This window comes from Ornithorhynchus anatinus, chromosome 6 (genome assembly GCF_004115215.2).
Source record: "Ornithorhynchus anatinus isolate Pmale09 chromosome 6, mOrnAna1.pri.v4, whole genome shotgun sequence".
Classification (NCBI taxonomy): Eukaryota; Metazoa; Chordata; class Mammalia; order Monotremata; family Ornithorhynchidae; genus Ornithorhynchus; species Ornithorhynchus anatinus.
The window spans coordinates 14,631,404-14,655,613 of record NC_041733.1 but is presented as its reverse complement, the minus strand read 5'-3'; the positions used below and the strand labels follow the sequence as shown (position 1 = coordinate 14,655,613).

General features: G+C 45.7%; 1 protein-coding gene across 8 annotated transcripts in view; it reads left to right on the top strand.

The window, feature by feature from the left end:
• ZNF185 (zinc finger protein 185 with LIM domain) overlaps positions 1-23,804 on the top strand; it is a 104,599-nt gene extending 80,795 nt beyond the window's left edge. For 5 of the 8 annotated variants that reach the window (XM_039912415.1, XM_039912414.1, XM_039912417.1 and 2 more), the window contains 10 exons: positions 1,436-1,531; positions 2,806-2,901; positions 3,769-3,855; positions 5,379-5,444; positions 6,727-6,915; positions 15,251-15,331; positions 16,879-16,962; positions 19,699-19,801; positions 20,565-20,663; positions 22,139-23,804. In XM_039912415.1, coding sequence (XP_039768349.1) covers positions 1,436-1,531; positions 2,806-2,901; positions 3,769-3,855; positions 5,379-5,444; positions 6,727-6,915; positions 15,251-15,331; positions 16,879-16,962; positions 19,699-19,801; positions 20,565-20,663 — 901 coding nt within the window. In that variant the 3' untranslated portion in view covers positions 22,139-23,804. The remainder of the gene's footprint in view (positions 1-1,435; positions 1,532-2,805; positions 2,902-3,768; positions 3,856-5,378; positions 5,445-6,726; positions 6,916-15,250; positions 15,332-16,878; positions 16,963-19,698; positions 19,802-20,564; positions 20,664-22,138) is intronic. The other 3 variants (XM_039912416.1, XM_007671578.3, XM_039912418.1) reach the window with 3 other exon arrangements.
• Positions 23,805-24,210: the final 406 nt, after the last annotated feature.

Here is a 24,210-nt window from a genome sequence, read left to right as displayed (position 1 = left end):
CCCTTAACTGCGGTGGTGGGGTAATGGTCCCGTGCTTCTCTCAGCTGGCCCCGTCTCCTCCCCAGCCCTGTTTGATCACAGCTGACCTGGGCCGTGAGGTACCGCCGACATCAAAACCGATCAGGCCACTTTGCTGTCTCGGTCAGATGATCCCCAGCGTAGCAAGTGGCTCCGTATGGGCAGGCTCAGATCAGGCCCGGGACTTAGATTCCACTACAGCTACAAGCAATCCATCAATCACCCAACCGTTTGTATTTACTGAGTGCTTACTATGTGCAGAGCGCTGTCCTAAGAACTTGGACGAGTAAATAAAAATAAATGGTAGTATTTGTTAAGCGCTTACTATGTGCAAAGCACTGTTCTAAGCCCTGGGGGATACAAGGTGATCAGGTTGTCCCACGTGGGGCTCACAGTTTTAATCCCCATTTGACAGATGAGGTAACTGAGGCACAGAGAAGTGAAGTGACTTGCCCAAAGTCACACAGCTGGCAAGTGGCGGAGCCGGGATTCGAACCCATGAACTCTGACTCCCAAGCCCGGGCTCTTTACACTGCACCACGCTGCTTCTCTAGGATATAACGAGTACGATATAATGAGTTGGTAGACACATTCCTTGCCCACAGTGGGCTTACAGCCTAGACGGGGGGACAGGCATTAATATAAATAAATAAATTATGGATATGTGCCGTGGGGCTGGGGAGGCGGGTGAATAAAAGGGAGCAAATCAGGGTGATGAAGAAGGGAGGGGGAGCAGAGGAAATTCATTCATTCAGTCGTATTTATTGAGCACTTATTGTGTGCAGAGCATTGTACTAAGTGCTTGGAAAGTACAATTTGGCAACAGAGAGTGACAATCCCTACCCAACAACTGGCTCACAGTCTAGAAGGGGGAGACGGACAACAAAACAAATAGAGAGGCAATGAGGAAATGAGGGCTTAGCCATGGAAGGAGATGGGCTGCAATATTTCGATATTTTGATCAATCGCGATCATATTTATTCAGAGTGTGGAAAACACAGTACTAAGTGCTTGGGAGAGTATAATAAGGTTGGTAGACCTGATCCCTGCCCTCATGAAGCATACAATCTAGGGAGGGAGATGGACGCTAAAAGTAAACTACAGGTAGAGGAAGGCAAGAGTTTTAAAAACATATAAAGTGCTACTGGAGGAAGGTGGAATAGTTGTGTCTGTGGATACTTTCTACCTACCCCTGTCTCGGATGATGAACCCTAAGAATGGAAACAAATTATTTCCATTGCTTGAAGAATATTATCCAATTTTAATGGCCGGAATCGGGAATATTCATATCTGGGTATGCATTCTAGCCCCCGACTCAGATAACGAACCCTACGAATGGGAACAGGTTCCTTCCATCGCCTGAAGTACGTTTATCCGATTTTAATGGTCTTCATGGGTTTCTGTTCACCCTTGACAGGTCTGGTTCACACTACAGAGAGAGCTGCGTCACAGAGACCCGTCGCGAACATTCTGCCGTTGGAGAGCACAGAGAACCTTACTGGAATTTGGCAAAGTAAGAGATCCAAAGGTTCCATCTCCCTTTCACTGCTGGGCTGCTTCCTGTTGCCCTCCTGTCCAGACACTTTCTTAACCACTTCTCAGAACGCATTTCTGATTTTCCTTTGGGGATTCACCAATGAAGAAGAGTTCATGAACTCTGCGGCACTTTCATGTTTGTATTCCTAAATTAAGGAAAATGAATAGAGTTGGGAAAGTGAATCCTAGGGAGTTGGGGGGATAAGGGAGAGAGGAGCCACCTCCCAGTTTCCCAGCTGACTCCTGCTAGCCCTGGGAGAGTCATTTTCCTTTCTGGGCTTACTTTTCGAGCTACGAAAGACGACGGGGGCAGGATATATTGCTTTTCTTTAGCCAGATGTCAATTATTCTTTGATATGTCAAGCAAGACAGTAAGAAAATACTTCCTATGAACTTGTCCCCAGCCCTTCCCTTTCCCCTCACTGCTGTATGCTACTAATAATGATTAAAATGATGGAATTTTTTAAGCACTTACTACTATGGGGTAGATACGAGTTAATCAGTTTGGACACAGTCCCTATCCCACATGGGTCTCAAAGTCTTAATCTCCGTTTTCCAGATGAGGTAATAGAGGCCCAGGTAAGTGAAGTGATTTGTCCGAGGTCACACAGCAGATAAGTGGCCGAGCCGGGATTAGAACCCAGGTCCTTCTGACTCCCAGGCCTGTGCTCCATCTATTAGACTACACTGCTTCTGACAGAGATCTCTTAATAATAAGAAGAAGAATTGTGGTATTTGTTAAGCACTTACTATGTACCAGGCACTGTACTAAGCACCGAGGTGGATACAAGCAAATACGGTTGGACACAGTCCCTTTTCCCATGTGGTGCTCACAATCTCAATCCCCATTTTCCAGATGAGGTAACTGAGGGACAGAGAAGTTAAGTGACTTGCCCATGGTCACACAGCAGAGAAGTGGCAGAGACAGGAATAGAACCCATGGCCTGATTCTCAGGCCCATGCTCTATCCACTACGCCGCGCCGCCTCTTCGAAAGTACCAGTACCATGGTCCAAAGAATAATAATGATGGTATTTGTTAAGCGCTTACTATGTGTGCAAGGCACTGTTCTTTACAATTCCTCAGAGTCGATCTCTGACTCCCAAGCCCGTGCTCTTTCCACTGAGCCACGCTGCTTCTCGTGAAGCACCCGAAGAACCGTTCTGGGTCCAGATTTCCATTTCTGGGCTTGTTCTCCGGACTGTTAATCATCTTCGAGACAACTGACCCCGTGACGACTTTTCATTTTTAGTAGGGTGAACTCGGAAGAGAGCTGCATCACCTCCCCAGATGACCAGTACGGGCGTCCCTTCAACATGGACTTCTGCAAGCCTAGCCCCAACATCCCGTAAGTAAGAAGTGGGTGGAATGACCACCGATCTGGTTTTTCGGCTTCATCTTTTGGCCACCTTGCGTGTTAGTCATAGTGGGTTGTCCTCTCCTCGCCTTGGTGCTGCCTGTTTCCTAATGACCTATGTGCGTTCAAAGCCGTGAGAAGCAGCGTAGAGTCCGGGTCAGGGAGTCAGAAGGATCAGGGTTCTAATCCCAGCCCCACCACGAGTCTGCCGCGTGACCTTGGGCAAGTCGTTTCCCTTTTCTGTACCTCAGTGACCTCATCTGTAAATGGGGATTAAGACCGTGAGTCCCATGCGGGCTATGGACTCTGTCCAACCTGAGGATTTGTATCTACCCCAGTGGTTAATCCAGTGCCTGGCACAGAGTAAGTGTTTAACAAATACCATTTTTTAAAAAATTTAAATGTTCAGAAGCAGTGCAGAGTGGACCAGGTCATCAGCAAGGACCTTCTGCTGATTTAGAAGGAATTCCACACCCAGACTGAGAAGAGAGCCAAGGAAGAATTTGGACCACCCTTCCCCCCCAGAAAGGTTCCCCAGTCAGCACTTTGGAATTCGTTGCCCTAAAATCACCTGCAAAATGGGGATTAAGACTGTGAGCCCCATGTGGGACGTGGACCGTGTCCAACCTGATTACCTTATATCTATCTATAGCGCCTGGCACATAGTAAGCGCTTAAACAAATACCATTAAAAGACCTTAATAATTATCTTAATTACTTATTAATATAAGAAGCTTCATCAATAAGTGTGCAAGAGCTCTTGTTCCTAGGGCTGTCAGATGGGCAGGGGACCTAGAAATAATATCTTCATCTTCACCGTCATAATCTTCATCGGTATTTAATGTCTCTTCTCCCTCAGATCCACCTCAAACGCGACTGTCACCACTACTGAAACTAGGTATGGAGGTCCACCAAATGGGGACGATTCCAATTCAGACCCCACGAGGTAAGAAAAAAAGAGTGATCATGTCTACACGAAAGAAGATTAGAGGGCTTTTAGGGGGAAGAGGGAATGAATGCGGCATTGGTTATTTTGAGTAGTTCCGAGTCATATTTAAAGCTCATTTTCCCAAGCTTGGGCCTCCAGCAAAAAACGAGATCACATCTTTCATTTGCAAGTGACGGAACTCCCTCGGATGCAAATAACTCGTTATTATGAGCGATAACTTGTCTTTCCATGGATGAGAACAGCCATGCCTTCTGTAGAGAAGCAGCGTGGCTTTACTGGAAAGAGCCCGGGCTTGGGAGTCAGAGGTCGTGGGCTCTAATCCGGGCTCCGCCACTAGTCAGTTGTGTGACTTTGGGCAAGTCACTTAACCTCTCTGTGCCTCAGTTACCTCATCTGTAAAATGGGGATGAAGACTTTGAGCCCCAAGTGGGACAACCTGATAACCTTATATCTACCCCAGCGCTTAGAACAGCGCTTGGTGCATAGTAAGCACTTAATAAATGCCGCTATTAATATTATTATTATTTGATTAGCATTTGGAACTTGGCTACTATCTCCATTGTTAGAGAGTAAACTCTTTGTGGACAGGGAACACATCTACCAACTCTGTTATATTATACTCTCCCAAACGTTTAGTACGGTGTTCTGCACACAGTAAGTGCTCAATAAATCCCACTGATTGATGGATTAAGTGGACGCGTGCAGCAAATAGAGCGTGGGCCTGGGAGTCTGAAGGTCATGAGTCCTAATCCTAGTTCTGCCACTTGTCTGCTGTGGGACCTTGGGCAAGTCATATAGCTTCTCTGGGCCTCAGTTACCTCATCTGCAAAATGGGGATTGAGACGGGGAGCCCATGTGGGACAGGGACTGTGTCCAACTCGATTTGCTTGTATCCACCCCAGCGCTTAATACGGCGCCTGGCAGATAGTAAGCGCTTAACAAATGCCATCATTATTCTAGCGTGAATATGGAGGAAACATCAGGAACCCAGGATAAAGAGGTGTAATGATACTAGTGCCAATATCCTCTCAAATAATGACAATTTACATATATATATATATATACACATTCTTGCAAATTAAAGCTTGATTATATTTCCCTTGGGGCTTTTTCTAAGAGCAGGGAAGACTCCAGGCCAATGTAGGACCCGAGTGCTCTACGATGAGAATGTCCTGTGCTGAAAGGAAACCGAAGAAACTGAGGGAGAGATTTAGGCCCCAGAAAGATAGGGAAGGGAGAGAGAAGCTGCTAAAGAGAATAATAATAAATAATGATGGTATTCGTTAATCACTTACTGTGTGCCAAGCACTGTTCTAAGCGCTGGGGTAGTTACAAGGTAATCACGTGGGGCTCACAGTCTCCATCCCCATTTCACAGATGAGGTAACTGAGGCCCAGAGAAATGAAGTGACTTGCCCAAAGTCACACAGCTGGCAAGTGGCGGAGCCGGGATTAGAACCCACAACCTCTGACTCCCAAGCCAGGGCTCTTTCCACTGAGCCACACTGCTTGCTCCTGCAGAGAACCTGAATCTGGAGACCTCAGGACAGGGAGCCAGCACGGAGGAGTCGACTACAGCTTGCAGAGGTCGAATCGGGTTCTCTCTTCCGGGCCAGACTTGTTACCGATAGGGTACAGGGTATCATGGGATTCGGTGGGAAAGGATGCAGAGGATTGCAAAATGCGCACAGAAGTTGTTGTAGGTGCAGAACCCACTAGCAGCCCAAGCAACTGCGGCAAGGAGCCAGATTGAGCATTACCAGCACGGGCCACCAGATGGTTGCCTTTGAGAGAGAAATAGAGAGAAAGTGAGAGAGAGAGAGAGAGAGAGAGAGAAAGAAAAAGAAAGAAAGAGAAAGTGAGAGAAAGAAAAAGAAAGAAATAGAGAAAGTGAAAGAGAGAGAAAGAAAAAGAAAGAAATAGAGAAAGTGAGAGAAAGAAAAAGAGAAAGAGAAAGAGAAAGAAAGGAATAGAGAGAAAGTGAGAGTAAGGGAAAGAAAAAGAAATAGAAAGAAAATGAGAGAAAGAGAAAGAAAGAGAGAGAAGAAAAGCTTATTTGGTTGGAGTAAAAGTCACTGGGTCGGAGAACATGGGTGAAACGGACTACATTGCACTGATGCGTGGTTTGTTCATGCTACATCTGACCAGGGATTTGTTTGTTTTGAGACATTCATTAGGTGCTTACTAGCTGTGGGCATGGGAGTATGTACGGGCCTGGGAGTCAGAAGGTCATGGGTTCTAAGCCTGGGAATGTCACTTCTCTGCTGTGTGACCTAGGACAGGTCACTTAACTTCTCTGGGCCTCAGTTACCTCATCTGTAAATTGGGGCCTTAGACTGTGAGCACGGGACAGGGACCGTGTCCAACTCGATTGGCTTGTATCCACCCCAGTACTTAGTACGGTGCTGGCACACAGTGAGCGCTTAACAAATCCCGTTGTAATTATTGTTGTTATTATTATTATGTGTCAAGAGCCCTTCTAAGCATAGGGGTAAAAACTATTTTATCAGGTTTGACCTTGGACAAGTCACTTGACTTCTGTGCCTCAGCTACCTCATCTGTAAAATGGGGATTTAGACAGTGAGCCCCATGTGAGACATGAACTAGGTCCAATCTCATTAGTTGGCATTTATCCCAGCACTTAGTCAAGGATTGTTGGGGTTTTTTTTTTTAAATAGTATTTGTTAAGCACGTACTATGTGCCAGCCCAGCTTATCTGCCTGGCACATAGTAAGCGCTAAACAAATACCATTAAAAATACAAAACCAAGAACCCTTGACTTTTCTTGAAATCTGACCTCTTCCTGACAACTGGAGAATGTTCCGGGCTCGGCTGGGCAAAGCCGATGAGCTTTTTCATTCTTTCGTAGGACGCGTGCCAGTTACGAAGATAAAAGCATTACCGTCACCACCAGGGAGACCAGGCTTGACACTCCGGCTGGCAACCGGCCCGATCCCAACACGTCGGACCAACACTTCAGAGACTGCAGTGTCACCACCACCGAGCTTACTCGCGGAGGATCCCCTCAGCTCGACAACCTCGATCCCAGTTCTAGAAGGTAACTGGGATGAACCTGCCAGATGGGGTCTGAGGAGCTGTGGAAAAGTCTGTCAAGGGCAGGTGTATAATGAGTCTTCTGCTCATTTTGAGGTTCTTGCTTCTCACAGCTAAGTCCTTGCTTCACACAGTGTTTGGTGCCTGGGTCATCCTCACTGTGAGTCTTTGGATATCTGAAGGAAGGATTGGGTCATTAATTATTATTATCACTATTAAAGGAGATGGGTCTACACTCATATGAAAAGTCAGTCAGTCAGTTGTATTTATGAGGGACAAATGATAATAATCATTATGGTGGCTGTTAAGTGCAACTATATGCCAGACACTGTACTAGGTTTTGGGGTAGATACAAGCAAATTGGGTTGGACACAGTCCCTGCCCTGGGTGGGACTCACGGTCTCGTTCCCGTTTTACAGATGAGCTAACTGAGGCGCATAGAAGTTAAGTGACTTGCCCATGGTCACTCAGCAGAGAAGTGGCAGAGCTGGGATTAGAACCCATCACCTCTGACTCCCAGGCCCATCCTCTATCCACTACACCATGCCACTGTTACCTACTGAAATGCATAAGATTGGGCCATCTTCAAAAAATCCTTCAAGTTCCCCATGACCAATCGTAACCCAAGTGCAGGATATTTCTTTATTGGCTGTTAATTTTGCAACTCTTGTTTATCATTCAATCAGTTGCTATTAAACGGTTTCTATCTTTGCCTCTGAAGTGACGCTTTGAGAGTAAAATATTAAAGAAAGCAATAGCCGGAGCAGACAAAGTGATCTTTAGTTCAGTCATTTCTGCTTTAAAGTGAGAGTTGAGTTCTCAAATCATCTTCTGCCAAGCGCCTCTGAATCACTACTGTATTCATGTCAGTCATCCAATCGATCGTATTTATTGAACGCTTCCTGCATCAGGTTGTCAGTCATATTTATTGAGCACTTCCTATGTGCAGGGCACTGTACTGAGCACTTTGGGAGAATACAACACAACAATATAACAGACACATTCCTGCCCCCAACGAGCTTTCTCACTTCACTTCTCTGGGCCTCAGTTCCCTCATCTGTAAAACGGGGATGAAGACCGTGAGCCTCACGTAGGACAACCTGCTTTCCCTGTATCTCCCCCAGCGCTTAGAACAGTGCCCTGCACCTAGTGAGCGCTTAACAAATACCAACATTATTATTATTCCCCCGGCTTTCACTTTTGCAAACTCCGAGAAACTACAACATCCCTTTGAATAAGATGTTTTATCTCAGAAAGGGAATGCAAATGAAGGGGGGGAACCATAATTTCAATAAGTTTGCAAAGGCTCAGACTATTTAATCACGGTATCACTGTTATCCCGTTAAAAGGATCAGAACTGAACCAGTCTTAAAACCGGGCCTTGGTAAAAACCAGTTTTGCCGCTTCAGATTTGAGTTGTGGGAGAGTTAGGTATTCATAAGCTTCTTTTCCTTCCTTATCAGATAGAGCTCTGATTCAGGGGAGAGAAGCGATAATATCACCACCAGTGTGACCACTGCTAGCAAAGATCACTTTTAGGACCACCCTTCTCCCACTGATAACAATTCTCACCTAAACTCCGCTAAGTAAGGCAGGAGAGGGAGGCGGGGAAGGGAAGGAAAAATGGGTGCCTTTTTCTCGCAGAAAGGAGTGGAGTTTAGACTGTAAGCTCCCCCTAGGCCGTAAGATCACCGAGGGCAGGGAATGCATCTTCCAACTCTGCCGTACGAAGCCGCAGAGCCGGGTACCTCTTGATCCTGCCTGCTGTTCTCTAGGATGACTTCCGATTCGCTCATTCAGTGGTTCAGTTGTATTTATTGGACGCTTACTCTGTGCAAAGCACTATATTAAGCGCTTGGGAGAGTACGTTATAACAATAAACAGATCCCCTGCCCCCAAAGAGCTCACAGTCTATCCTACTTCTACCCCCAGCTTAAAAGACCCACAGAGAAGCAAGTGCCGTGACCAACTCCGCTTCATTAGACCTTAGAATTTTTTTTTACGGTACTCGTTGAGCGCTTGCTATGTGCCGGGCACCGTTCTAAGAGCTGGGTAGGTACAAAGTAATCAGGTTGGACACCGTCCACGTCCCACCCTGGGCTCACAGTCTTAATCCCCATTTTACAGTTGAGGTCACTGAGGCATAGAGAAGTTCAGTGAATTGCCCAAGATCCCACAGCAGACAAGTGTTAGAGCCACAGTCTATTAACATTAGAACGATAATATTGGTATTTTAAAGTGCTACCGATGAAAGCAGCACTGTACTAAGCACTGGGGCAGATACAAGATAATCGTTCACTGTTATCAGTTCTAAAGTTCATAATAGTTCAGTGCGGTTCTTGTCCCATGTGGGGCTCATAGGGGAAGGGAGGAATGGTATAGAATCCCATTTTACAGATGAGGAAGTCAATCAGTCAGTCACTCGATCCTATTGATTGAGTGACTACTGTGCGCTCACAGGAAGCTGAGGTCCAGCAAAGTTAAATGACTTGTCCAAGGTCATACGGAAGGCAAATGTACATCGCCTCGATTCTTTTTAGTTGCCGTTGTTTTTACGAGATGTTCTTCCCCTCGACTCTATTCATCGCCATCGTTCTCGTCTGTCCGTCTCCGCCGATCAGACCGGGAGCCCGTCAAACGGCAGGGACCGTCTCTATCTGTTGCCGACTTGTTCATTCCAAGCGCTTAGTACAGTGCTCTGCACATAGTAAGCGCTCAATAAATACTATTGAATGAATGAATGAAAGTGGCAGAGCCGGGATTAGAACCCAGGTCCCCTGACTCCCAGACTCATGCTATTTCCACTAGGCCATGCTGTTTCTCTGGGCCAAAAGCTGGTTGGTGTTTGTATTTGTTAAGCGCTTACTATGTGCAGAGCACTGTTCTAAGCGCTGGGGTAGATACAGGGTAATCAGATTGTCCCACGTGAGGCTCCCAGTTAACCCCCATTTTACAGATGAGGTAACTGAGGCCCAGAGAAGTGAAGTGACTCGCCCACAGTCACACAGCTGACAAGTGGCAGAGCCGGGAGTCGGACCCATGACCCCTGACTCCGAAGCCCAGGCTCTTTCCACTGAGCCAAAAAGCTCTTCTCATCGATTACCTTGCATCGACACCTCGTATCTACACCTGTGCTCAGAACAGTGCTTGGCACATAGTAAGCGCTTAACTATGTCTCCCCCGATTAGACCGTAAGCCCGTCAGACGGCAGGGACCGTCCCTATCTGTTGCCGACTTGTTCATTCCAAGCGCTTAGTACAGTGCTCTGCACATAGTAAGCGCTCAATAAATACTATTGAATGAATGAATGAATGCATGCTTAACAAATCCCATTATTATTATTATTATCAGCCAGCCTGGACTCCAAAGATCTAGCTGGAGGCCAGCTCCCCAAGAGGCCAGGCCATGTTTAGAACCAATTGAACAATTTGGATCCAACTCTAGGGCAGGTCTGGGGTCTGTTTCTTCATCCAGAGCCCATTGATTGATTGGTTCTGGATGGAAAGGCAAACCTGAGCTCCTGGATCGACTTCACAGTATTCCAGAATTCCAGGGGGAATCTTTTTGTCCGGGATTACCTGGCACTAGGCAAGACTCCCTGGATCTTCCTCTCCAGAATGGAAGCTCGTTGTGGGCAGGGAATATGTCTGGTTATTGCTGTATTTCCCCAGCACTTAGCACAGGGCACGGTAAGCGCTCAGTAAATACAACCGAAGGAATGAATGAATCCAAACCCTCACCCCTACATCTCTGGAGAGAGGAGCAGAGGAACCTTCTTCGATAAAATATTTGTCTGACAGCATCTGGAGCTTTGTCATACATTAAGCACTGACTTGCCTTAGGACAAATCACCACTTTCTTGGTGATATTTTCCCTAGGTAAAACAGGGATGATTTTCAAGTGTGACTTACCAACATCAGGAGGATTTAGTGAGATTGAAAGAGATTGTGTCGGAACCACGTGACGAGTACCACAGAAAATGGCTCTAGATGAGACGCAACTAATTACGCTGAGAAATTCTCTCATCTCACTGACTTCAGTAGGTGATTCAACTGAGCCCACACAGTCCTAATAGTCGACTTATCTATCTCCCATTCAAGCTTCTTAGAAAGTGGAGGATTAGCCCCCAGTGCTTTTTAGGTTTTTTATGGTATTTTAAAAGTTTTATTTAGGTCACCATCTCCTCCAAGAGGCCTGCCCTGATTGAACCCTTGCTTCCTCTCCCTTCTGCATTTTCTATGCACTCGGATCTGTGACCTTTGGGCATTTGTTATTCGCCCCACCTCAACCCCACAGCATTTCTCTACATATCTATGAGTTGTATTTTATAAATTATTTATATTAATGCCTGTCTCCTCCTCTCTCCCCCTCTAGACTGTAAGCTCGTTGTGGGCAGGGAGCGCATCTACTGACTCTGTTGCATTATGTGCTCTCGTATGCTTAGAGAAGCAGCTTGGCTCAGTGGAAAGAGCCCGGGCTTGGGAGTCAGAGGTCATGGGTTCTAATCCCAACTCTGCGCTGTGTGACTCTGGGCAAGTCACTTCACTTCTCTGTGCCTCAGTTACCTCAGAGGTGTGTGCCTTCTTGATGCTGGTTACCTTGAGAGAAAGAAAGCATTTTTAGCCTAGAGGGGGGCCTGAAATAATTCACTGTGAAACAGAGGTTGACTGCCCTTAACCTCTAATTAGTTTGCCTTGGCTGATTCCTAGGAGAGGTTGGTGGATGGTTCATTTTGGCTCTGCACTCAAGGTCTGGCAGGATGGCAGTTATTATGCAAGAGTTATTTCTAAGAAGGGGAGTGTTCATCGATCGGCCACTGATCAACCCGGACTCCCACCCAAAGGGCACAAGAGATTATTTTACAATAGGCTGCAAAAGTTTGGAAATAATTCCCCGGTCAATTTCAATCCTTCATTAGTGCCTCTTTACGACATTTTGGCCCCGAGGTCCGTCTTGTTACATCTTGAAGTCTGCAATGTTTCGTTGAAGAGGAATTCCTCTTTTCTAAATACTGCAGAGAGGAGGTGCCGGGCTGGATTAGAGGTAAAAGCCGTGTCTTGTAACCAATCCAGCTATTTCCATGCACTTCTGCGTTTCTCGTTCGAGGATCTACGTCCTAGGACGATTAATAATTTTTCTGGGCTGTCCTCTCCTCTTTGAGGGGGTTTGACTGCAGGAATCTTTCATTCCATTAGGTTCAAATTCATGGCTTGACGTTGAACAGGAGGCTTTACGGAGCAGGGAGGATGATCCTATTTATTGCTATTGTTCTTGTCTGTCCGTCTCCCCCGATTAGACTGTAAACCCGTCAAAGGGCAGGGACTGTCTCTATCTGTTGCCCAGTTGTCCATTCCAAGCGCTTAGTACAGTGCTCTGCACATAGTAAGCGCTCAGTAAATACTATTGAATGAATGAAATGAATATGCAGGGGTCACCTAGCGGAAAGATGAGAATAATAACAATGATAGCAATAGTGGTAAGGACAGTGACGGTATTTGTTAAGCATTTACTATGTGCCAAGCCCTGGGGTAGATGCGAGATAATCAGGTAAGGCACAGTCCATGGCCTACCTAGGGCTCAGTGTCCAAGTAGGAGGGAGGACAGGTCATGAATCCTCAGCTTCTAGACTGTAAGCTTGTTGTGGGCAGGAAATGCTTTTGCCAATTTTGTTACATTGTGCTCTCCCAAGCATTTACTCCTCGTTAAATGCCATTTATGAGAGGCAGCGCGGCTCAGTGGAAAGAGCACGGGCTTTGAAGTCAGAGGTCATGGGTTCGAATCCCGGCTCCGCCACTTGTCAGCTGGGTGACTGTGGGCGAGTCACTTCTCTGGGCCTCAGTTACCTCATCTGTAAAATGGGGATTAAGACTGTGAGCCCCACGTGGGACAACCTGATCCCCTTGTGTCTACCCCAGCGCTTAGAATGGTGCTCTGCACATAGTAAGCGCTTAACAAATACCAACATTATTTATTGGTTTTCTAGATGAGTATTTCCCCTCTAAACTGTAAGTTCGTTTTGGGCAGGGAATGTGTCTACTGTGTTGTTGCGTTGCACTCTCCTAAGCGTTTAGTAGAATGCTCTGCACAGAATAAGTGCTCAATAAATACGATTGATTGAGGAAACTAAGGCACAGACAAGTTAAGGGCCTTGCCTTTGGTGTGGAAGCTACATGGCCTATTTGAAAGAGCCCAGGATTGGGAGTCAGAGGGCCTGTTTTTTATTCCCTCTCTGCCACTTGTCTGCTGTGTCACCTTGTGCAAGTCACTTCTCTGTGCCTCAGTTACCTCATCTGTATCTGCCAATTACCTTGTAACTACCCCAGGGTTTAGTACAGTGCCTGGCACATAGTAAGCGCTTAACAAATACCATTTAAAAAAGAAAAACATCCTTGGACTCCCCTGCCATGCTGCTGTCACTAGTCCGTGCTGTTTCCGGACGTGGGAGTCAAGGGACCAGGGTTCTAATCCTGGCTATGCTACTTGCCCGCTGTGAAACTGAGCAAATCACTTACCCTTTCAGTGCTTCAGGTTCCTCATCTGTAAAATGGGGATTAGATTCTAGTCCTCCCTGGCTTTTCGACTGTGAGCCCTTTGAGGGGCGGCAGGAGCTCTGTCTGGTCTGATTATATTGTATCTATCGCAGCACTTAGTACAGTGCTTGGCTCTGAGTAAGTACTTAGCAAATACTACAGCAACTATCATTTTTATTATTATCATTATTATTACTAATAATTGATTCCAGTAGCCTTCCCTGGAAAGGTTACCCATTGTCTTCTGAGATTAAATGGCTTTAAATTAGGGACAATCATTGAAACTCTTTAAAAGCTAACCCTACAGGCATGTTTATTATTCCATATTCATCCCAGCCCCAGAGTACTTACATATTCTTACATTTTAATAATAATAATAATGTTGGTATTTGCTAAGTGCTTACTATGTGCAGAGCACTGTTCTAAGCACTGGGGTAGATACAGGGTAAACAGGTTGTCCCACGTGAGGCTTACAGCCTTAATCCCCATTTTACAGATGAGGTAGCTGAGGCACAGAGAAGTGAAGTGACTTGCCCACAGTCACACAGTTGACAAGTGGCAGAGCTGGAATTCGAACCCACGACCTCTGACTTCCAAGCCCGTGCTCTTTCCACTGAGCTACACTGCTTCTCTGTACCATTTCCTCACTCTGAAATCTATGTTAACGGCTGTTTCCCCCTATCACTGTGAACTCCTTGCGGGCTGGCTCAGTGGAAAGAGCCCAGGCTTGGGAGTCAGAGGTCATGGGTTCGAATCCCAGCTCTGCCACTTGTCAGCTGTGGGCAAGTCACTTCACCTCTCTGTGCCTCAGTTACCTCATCTGTAATATGGGGATTAACTGTGAGCCTCACGTGGGACAACGTGTTTGCCCTGTATCTACCCCAGCGCTTAGAACAGTGCGCTGCACATAGTAAGCGCTTAACAAATACCAACATTATTATTATTATCTAACAACTCAGTGTATTGTACTCTCCCAAGCGCTTACTATAGAGCTCTGCACACAGTAAGTGTGCACATTCAGTAAATAAGGAGAGAAGCAGCATGGCCTAGTGGATAGGCACGGGCCTGGGAGTCAGAAGGTCATGGGTCCTAATCCCAGCTCCACCACTTGTCCGCTATGTGACTTTGGTCAAGTCACTTCTCTTCTCTGGGCCTCAGTTATCTCATCTGTAAAATGGGGATTAAGATTCGGAGCCCCTTGTGGGACAAGCTGACTACCTTGTAACCACCCCAGTGCTGGGCATAAAATAAGTGCTCAACAAAATCAGAGAAGCAGCGTGGCTCGGTGGAAAGAGCACGGGCTTAGGAGTCAGAGGTCATGGGTTCTAATCCCGGCTCCGCCACCTGTCAGCTGTGTGACTTTGGGCAAGTCACTTCACTTCTCTGCGCCTCAGTTACCTCATCTGTAAAATGGGGATAACGACTGTGCGCCTCACGTGGGGCAACCCGATTCCCCTGGATCTCCCCCAGCGCTTAGAACAGTGCTCGGCACATAGTAAGCGCTTAACAAATACCAATATTATTATTATTATTGTTATCATTAAGTACCATTGACTGATGGATTTATCGATCGAATGCAACAATCCCGGCTCCACGACTTGCCCACTGTGTGTCCTTGGGCCAGTCACTTCACTTTTCTGGGGCCTCAGGTCCCTCATCTGTGAAATGGGGATGAAGGCTGGGTGGGCTTTATAAAGCTCCTTAGTACAGCAGCCGTTTAGCGTGTTGACACCCCCTCCCTCCCACCCGGTCTTTGTCCCCTCTTTGTTCCACTCCCCGGTGTAAACATTTCTGTGACTTCTTCTGCAGCAAAGAGATCCTCTTTGTGAAGAAGTATACGAACACTAGTGAGTTATCTCGTGGGAAATCATCCTCTTCACCCTACGGCAGGTGAGAGTTGCTCAGTGTCCCTTCGATTTCTTCAGCCACCTCCTTCTACCATCCTCAGAGGCCTCTGCTGCAGAAGGGCTGAAATCAACCAACCCGCGGTATTTATTGAGCACGCACAGGGTGCGGAGCCTTGTGCTAAGCACGTGGGAGACTCCAACAGAGTTGGTAAAAGAAAAAAACCGCCGGCCCACAGGGAGCTTAGAGTCTAGATGGGAAGACGTTGATATAAACGTTTAAAATTACAGACGTGTACGTAAATGTTATAGGGCTGGGGGTGGAGTGAATAGGCACAGACCCGGGTGCAAAGGTGACGCAGAAGGAAGAAGGTGTAGAGGAAATGGGGGCTTGTCAGGGAAGGCCTCTCGGAGGAGGTGCGATTTTAATATATGACTACGAAGGAGGGGACGCTGGTGGCTTGGCATTTATAGATGGGGTGGGAATTCCAGCCGGTCGAAGTCGCTTCTGGAAGCGCTGCTTCGAAAACTGGCTGGTGGGAGAGAGAAGATGCATTCGTTCATTCAGTAGTATTTATTGAGTGCTTACTATGTGCAGAGCGCTGTACAGAGCGCTCAGAATGTGCAATTCAGCAACAGTCAGAGACAATCCCTGCCCAGTGACGGGCTCGCACCTCCAGCTCTCCAGTTCTCGGATATTGCTGAGGGGCTACTTGCCACCTCTATCACCTGTACTAGAACTATAATGTTGGTATTTGCTAAGCGCTTACTATGTGCAGGGCACTGTTCTAAGCGCTGGGGCAGATACAGGGTAATCAGTTTGTCCCACGTGAGGCTCCCGGATAATCCCCATTTTACAGATGAGGTCACTGAGGCACAGAGAAGTGAAGTGACTTGCCCACAGTCACAGAGCTGACAAGTGGCAGGGCCGGGAGTCGAACCCATGACCTCTGATTCCGAAGCCCACGCTCTTTTCACTGAGCCACACTGCTTCTCCAGTCTGCACTGTCAGTCAATTGTGTTTATTGAGTGCTTACTCTGGGCAGAGCACTAAGCGCTTAGGAGAGTGCAATATAACAATAAACGGACACATTCCCTGCCCACAGCAAGCTTACAGTTTAGAGAACCAGCGTGGCGTACCGGATAGAACACGAGCCTCGCAGTCAGAAGGTCACGGGTTCTAATCCCAGCTCCGCCACTTGTCTGCTGGGTGACCTCGGGCAAGTCACTTCTCCGTGCATCGGTGATCTCATCTGTAAAATGGGGATTGAGACTGTGAGCCCCACGTAGGACAGGGACCGTGTCCAATCCGATTTGCTGGAACGGCAACGGCACGGGTAACATTCTCCAAATTGTATTTTGCCTTAAAAAACCACTCCTCCAAGTCCTCCCTGAGTTCTCTTTACCGGCGCCTAAATCTGCCCTCACCTGAGAACGTTGGAATTCAGGTCACGGCTCCCAGGACAACCAGTCGTCCCGAACCGGGCTGTGGCTGCGCAGGCGGGGCCGTCATCATTTTCAGTTTTGTGATGGGGTGTCAGGTTGGGAAATGCTATAAAACTGACGCTTTTATCCATCTTTTCTCTACGTCAGCACCAGCAGCTTGGATGATTGGTCTGATATTGAAAGGTCCACATCCTCCGCTTCCAGTTACCAGTACAGCAATCCTCCCCAGAGGTGGGTCCGGCTCTGGAGCCAAAAGAAAAAATAATAATGTTGGTATTTGTCAAGCGCTTACCATGTTCTAAGCGCTGGGGTAGACATAGGGGAATCAGGTTGTCCCACCTGAGGCTTACAGTTAATCCCCATTTTACAGATGAGGTAACCGAGGCACAGAGAAGTGAAGCGACTTGCCCACAGTCACCCAGCTGACGAGTGGCAGAGCCGGGAGTCAAACCCATGACCTCTGACTCCGAAGCCCGGGCTCTTTCCACTGAGCCACGCTGCTTCCCCCCAAATTGCCAGGTTAGGTTTCAGTCGATTCATCTGTACTATTTATTGAGTGCCTACTGTGTGCAGAGCACTTGGGAGACTAAGATAATGGATAGAGCACGGGCCTGGGAGTCAGAAGGTCATGGGTTCTAATCCCAGCTCCACCACTTGTCTGCTCTGTGACCTAGGGGAAGTCGCTTCACTTCTCTGTGCCTCAGTTACCTCACCTGTAAAATGGGGGTTAAGACTGTGAGCCCCAGGTGGGGCAAGGACTGTGTCCAACCCGGTTTTCTTGTCCCCACCCCAATGCTTAGTACAGTGCCTGACACGTATTTAGCGTTGAACAAGTACCACGATTATTATTATTGTTATTATTAGAATATAGAGCTTCCCAGGCTTTCTGTCCAATGTTTTGTATCCACCCACTCATCAACAACAGCTACATACATATAAAGCATCACCCAGTCGTTGTAAGACAACTGTAACGTTACTCAGAAACAGTTTGTTAGCGGAAGTCCGGACATTATCATTACATTTATAACATAAATATATTTATATCACCTGTTTTAACACCATTTAGAGGCTGCAGAAGACCTGAGGTTAACCTCTTGCCGTGTTTCAAGTCTGACAATTCAAAGCAAATCATTTTTTTAGATTTCAGCGAAACCTCAATTCCCTCGAGTGCTGCTCTGCCTAAGCTAATCTTATCCAAGATCAGTGTGTCAGGAGCTTTATGACAGACTAGTTACTGAATGGCTTTAAAGTCCAATTTCAACTCTACCACTGATGTACTTTGTTTATACCAGGAAAAATCATTTAGCCTCTTAACCTTGCCTTTGTGTTTTTGGGCAAACACAAAGGCAAAACCCAATTTTGTGCCCCCAAAACACAATTCTCGCTTTCAATTGCAAGAATTGAAAACGGCTGAAATGCACCTAAGAAGTGGATATTTGCAAATATGAAAATGACACCGTACATAAATACACAGTGACACTGCAAAGAGAGAAGCTAGAGTGGGGTTCAACTGGGAGCAAGTTGATAACCTGATCGGCTCGAAATCATTCTAAGAGAGCCGACCGAGAAAGGGCAAATTCAAAACGCTTGGACCTGGAGTCAGTGTTCTTTCACGTCCAGGAGGGAAAACCAGATCTTCAGCTCAAAGGGGCAACGTGAGAAACAGTGTTGAGAGGCAGCCAGGCCTGGTGCGAAGAGCGCAGGACTGAAAATCCCAAGACCTAGGATCGAATTCTAGCTCTGCCACTTGTCCGTTGTGTGGCTTTGGGCAAATCACTTGACTCCCTTGTCCCTCAGTCTTCTCATCTGTAAAGTGGGGATTAAATACCTCTTCTCTCTCCCCTTTAATAATAATGTTGGTATTTGTTAAGCGCTTACTATGTGCCGAGCACTGTTCAGACTGTGAGACCCATGTGGGACAGGGACAGTACCCGACCTGATTATCTTGAACCTTTCCCTTGGCACACAGCACATTCCATAAGAAAAAGAAATTCTAATATAATAATTAGGAATCATAAGAGAGTGTTATTACACTATCACTCCATCAATATTATTGGTAAAATAGGAGGAAGAAGGAGTTAATCGATCAATCACTTGTATTTATTGAGCCCTTCCTGTGTACAGAGCACTGAACTAAGCACTTGGGACGGTACAGTATAACAGAGTTGGTAGAGAAGCAGTGTGACTTAGTGTTAAGAGCACGGGCTTGGGAGTCAGAGGACATGGGTTCTAATCCCGGATCCGCCATTTGTCTGCTATGTGACCTTGGGCAAGCCGCTTAACTTCTCTGTGCCTCAGTTACCTCATCTGTAAAATGGGGATTAAGACTGTGCGCCCCACGTGGGAAAACCTGATTACCTTGTATCTACCCAAGTGCTTAGAACAGTGCTTGGCGCATAATAAACGCTTAACAAATACTATAATTATGATTATTGTTATTATTAAATATGGCCCCTGCCCACAACAAACTTACAGTCAAGAGGACTGACTGAAAGGTGAGGGCTATGTTCAATTGCCCAGAGATTTGGCAAGTTAGAGCAAGTGACCAGATAAATTGTACCAAAAGAGCCCACTCAGTGATGGATCAGCCTGCACTATGACTAATAATAATAATAATAACTTTGATATTAGTTAAGCACTTAGCATGTGCCAAGGACTTTACTAAGCACTGGGGAGGAAACAAGCAAATCAGGTTTGACCTGATTTCCTGTCCCACATCTTGCTCACAGTCTTAATCCCCATTTCACAGATGAGGTAACTGAGGCACAGAGAAGCGAAGTGACTCGCCCAAGGTCACCCAGCAGACAGGTGGTAGCTGTACTTAAAAAATGCCCAATCTGCACTATAAGGCCAGTCAAGTGTTGGTGGACTGAAGTCTCTGTGTGTGGAGGACATTTTAAAGAAACCATTTCTTTGGAGAATTTACAGGTTTTCCTCTTGTCTTTTCATTTTCCCTGATCTTCCCAGGGTGAGCGATGGCACCTGTACTTATTGCAGCCGGGAGATTGGAGACTGCCCCAAAATAACCCTACAGCATCTTGGCATTTGTTGCCATGATTATTGCTTTAAGGTAAGCTATCTCTTGTGACAGAAACTCCCCCCACCAGCTGGTGTGCATTGAAATCTGGCTCAGATGAAAAATAATTCACAGTTGACTCCTCGGTGGCCTAAACCGGTTAGAGGTTGCTATCCCCCTTTTTCAAGTGAGAAATCACAGGAGTCCCAGGTTTGGAAGATAATTGTTCATTTCTAAAACATCCCTATGGTTAGGGAGAAAATCTTTCCGTCTAATTTTATGGCTATTTCCTACTGAAGGTTTACATTTCCTTCCCTAATTTCTTTCTTTTCGGCTTAAACCCTGACAGCGCGATATCCCGTTTCTCTGTGTGAGCCACGCTAGGCTTAAGCTTTAGAGAATTAGAGAGGATAGTCTGAAAGGTGAGCTGGTAGTGCTTTCAGGTGTGACCATCAGAGCCATTTCTTCTCTAAAACCAGCATACCTGTTTTAGGAGTGGCTTACCAGCAGATTCAAGGCTCATTCTCTTACATTCATTCATTTTCTCTCAATCTCCCTCTCTCTTCCCCTTCCCTTTATTCTCCCTTTTCCTCCGCATTTTCCCTTTTTCCTTCTCTCTCCCTCATCTCCCCTTCCTCACTCTTCCTCTCCTTCTACTCCCCTCCACCGACTTCACCCTCTTCCTTCCTCTCTCACTCTCCCTTCCCAACATCCCTTCCCTATGCATCACTCTTCAATCACCGCCCCTCCAATCCACTTTGAACCTCTGTTTTTAAGGCGCTCCAGCAGCCCGGTAACTATCTCTTTCTACTTCCAGTGTGGGATTTGCCATAAGCCCATGGGTGATCTTCTGGATCAAATTTTCATTCATCGTGATACCGTTCACTGTCAGAAATGTTATGAGAAGCTCTTCTAGGTGAGTACCAGAGTTGTCAAAGCCATTAAAACAGTAGTTCTAGGAAAGCAACAGTAGAACTCTATAGAGCCGTAGAAGCAGCACGGCCTAGTAGAGAGAGCACAGGCGTGGGAGTCAGAAGGTCATGGGTTCTAATCCTGGCTCTCCCTACTGCTTGCTTGAGTGACCTTTGGCAAGTCACTTAAACTTCTCTGGGCCTCAGTTTCCTCAACTGTAAAATGGAGATTAATTCTTACTACCTCTACTTAGACTGTGAACCCTGTCCAACCTGATAAACTCACACCTGATACTCATGAATTGGTATCCCAATGCTTAGAACAGTGCTTGATACAAGGTAAGCAGTTTAACAAATGCCATAAAAACAAGTGTGGCCTAGTGGAGAGAGCACAGGCCTGTGGACCTGGGTTCTAATCCTGAGTGTGCCATTTGTCTGCCTTGTGACCTTGAGTAACTTCTCCTTGTCTCATTGGCTTATCTATTAAATGGGGATTCAATATCCCTTCTCTCTCCCACTTAAACCAAGAGCTCCTTGTGGGAGAGGAACTGTGTCCAGTCTGATTATCTATTATTCATTCAGTGGTATCTACTGAGCATTTATTGTGTGCAGAGCACTGTATTTAGCACTTGGGAGAGTACACTCTACTAGGGTTTAGCACAGTGCTTGGCAAGTAGTAAGAGCTTAACAAATACCGTAATTATTATTATTATTATTAGCAAGCAACACAGAAAGGCCACCAACCTAATATAATTTTTTTATGCCTCTTGTCTGCTTATGTCACCTTGGGCAAGTCACTTCACTTCTCTGACCCGCAGTTACTTCATTTGTAAAATGGGGATTAAGACCAAGGGTCCCATGAGGGACATGGATTGTGTCGAACTTGATTAGCTTATATCTACCCCAACCCTTAGCACAGTGCCTGGCACATAGTAAGTACTTAAATGCCATAAAAAGCCTATTTTTTTACATACAAATATGCACACACACACACACACACACACACACACACACTCACACACATATGCACACTGAGAATCAGCACGAGCCCGAGAGTCAGAGAACCTGAATTTGAATCCTAGATCAGCCAATTTCTTGCTCTGTGACCTTGCTCAAGTCATTAAACTTCTCTGTATCTCAGTTTCTTCAACAGTAAAAATGGGGATTAAATACCCGTTCTCCCCGCTACTTAAACTGTGAGCCCCATGTGGGGAAGGGACTGTGTCCGACTTGATTAACTTGCATCTATCCCAGCACTCGAAACACTGTTTGATACATAGTAAGTGCTTAACAAGGACCATAAAAAAACACACCTCCATTTATTTCATGATGCTTAATCTATCATTTTTGATGGACCGTCAACCCTTCCCACTCTCTCTTGTAGCCACCTGTGTCACTTGGGTCTATAATGCAGCTTTTTGCTGCACTGACTTCCATTTCAGATCTCAGCATATTTTTATTTTCTTTTCGTTTTCACCAGACTCGAAGGATCATCAGCCTGATGACTTCAGATGCTGTTACGCCATTCCTGATCATGCCATATTCACCAAACTGCCACTCTTCCCCTCCTCTGATTTATTTATACCTCACCCTTTCATCCAAAGGAATCTTTTTGTCATCCAGTTATCTTACCCAGGAGTGACAGCATTAATAAGACAATCCATCTTTACTTACGAGAGAAAACATTCTTAAGTTTGTCTTAAGCTTTCTAATGAGTTGGGAATTTTCTTTGCGTATTAAGTATGGCTCAGTGGGATTTTTTCAAAGGGTACTGTCATCTCCCAGGAATTGATAGATGAATGAAATCGGCCTGCAGTTCTTGGTGTGGAAGAACCTCGAAAGTCATAAAGGCCGATCGAAAGGCAAGCGAACAAGGATTCTTTATGAATCACTAAACTGCAGAAAGAACACAGGCCTAAAACCTACTGGCAGATTTTGCCCACTAGTCACTGCAGATGCCCATTATAATGAACAACAATTTCCCTCTTGCCTGCTGTCCGTGTTTTTTCTGAAATCTTGACTTTAATCAAATCGGTGGCTGATTTCAATACTCTCCCTTCCACCTCACACTGGATTAGATTCTCTTCCGTGCATGATTTCTCTGTGTCCCGAAAAGCTATACCCAGAATTTTAAGCAGCGAATCCCGGAGAGCTGATTACTGAAGGGGTGTATGATGTTTGTGCCTGCTGTCTGTGAATCTGTAATGGATTCTTAAAAACTGGCCTAATGAAAGTGTTGGCCCAGTGAAGTCATTCTGCTTTAAATTACCACCTTGATAGATGTAGGCAAAGTTTATCACTCTGTCTCTAGTTGACATTAGAAAAAAGCCAACCCCCCGATACGTCAAATGTAGACTGTATTCAGAAAGCAAAGAAAGGAAAACCTAAATGCAAACATTAATATCAGCAGTAGAGAATGACTGATAATCACATTTCTCAGTTCTAACAGTGGCAGAGACTGCTGTTTACAGAAAACCACAGCCATTTTGTCTTTGAAATAGCAAGACTATTCTTAAAACAGGAAGCCTCACCTGCCTGCCATTCAACTGTGGAGTGGATAATCTTCAGGGAAGCTTAATTTGCTTCATACCCCAAATTTACACCGAATATTAAGGTATCCCTTTGGATCAGAGTGTGTTCGATTTCAAACGAGGGCCGTGGCAGAGATGCATCCTAATTCAGTACAGAGAGTCATCATTCTAGTAGAATAGAGGGACCTAAAATGAAAATTCTAGAAAAGTTTAAAGGAAGGGTTATTAGGGACCCCTAGTAAGAAACAGATGAAATAGATCTCGGTAGGTTCCAAATTACCTCCCTATTTCAGAGCCAAAAAATATCTGTAAAAGTCCGACTATGCAGGACGCTGGTATCTAGCGGCAAGTTTGAAGACCAGAAGTTCCTTCAATGCATCAATAGATTCCATTATCTTTAGATTAGAATAATATTTTGCAAAATTTTAAGTAGCAGGTTGGGTTGCACTAAATTTTTACTTCATTGCTCTGTTTTTCACCTGTAGTAGTTTAACCTACAAACATGAGTACGATTATGATTAAACTATTTCATGTAATCAGTAGTCCCGTGTTAAAGCGTTAACCTGCTTTTGTTTGCAAGTGGAATAAAATGGTGTGATGGGCTGTTTGATTTTATTTCCCTTGATGGTTGAAGCAATTTCCCTCAAAAGAGTGATTAAATACTATGTGAAGCATCGCACCTTGGGCAAGTCACTTAACTTCTCTGTGCCTCAGTTACCTCATCTGTAAAATGGGGATTAAGACCGTGAGCCCCTATGGGACATGGTCTGTTTCCAACCTGATGACCTAGTATCTACCCCAGCGCTTAAAGCAGTGTCTGGAACTGTGTGTAACAAATACCATTAAAAAAAACCAGGAGAAGAAAATGTATAACTAAAGGGAATGATGGGATTTTAATGCCATCAATGTGCAACATATATGTAAACTAATATTCTTTTTAGACTTCCAGTATGGTAACTCAGCCTAAGAGGGGTTAGAGATATCTCCGTCTTTTGCCTTGAGAGTGAAATAAATGTAACCA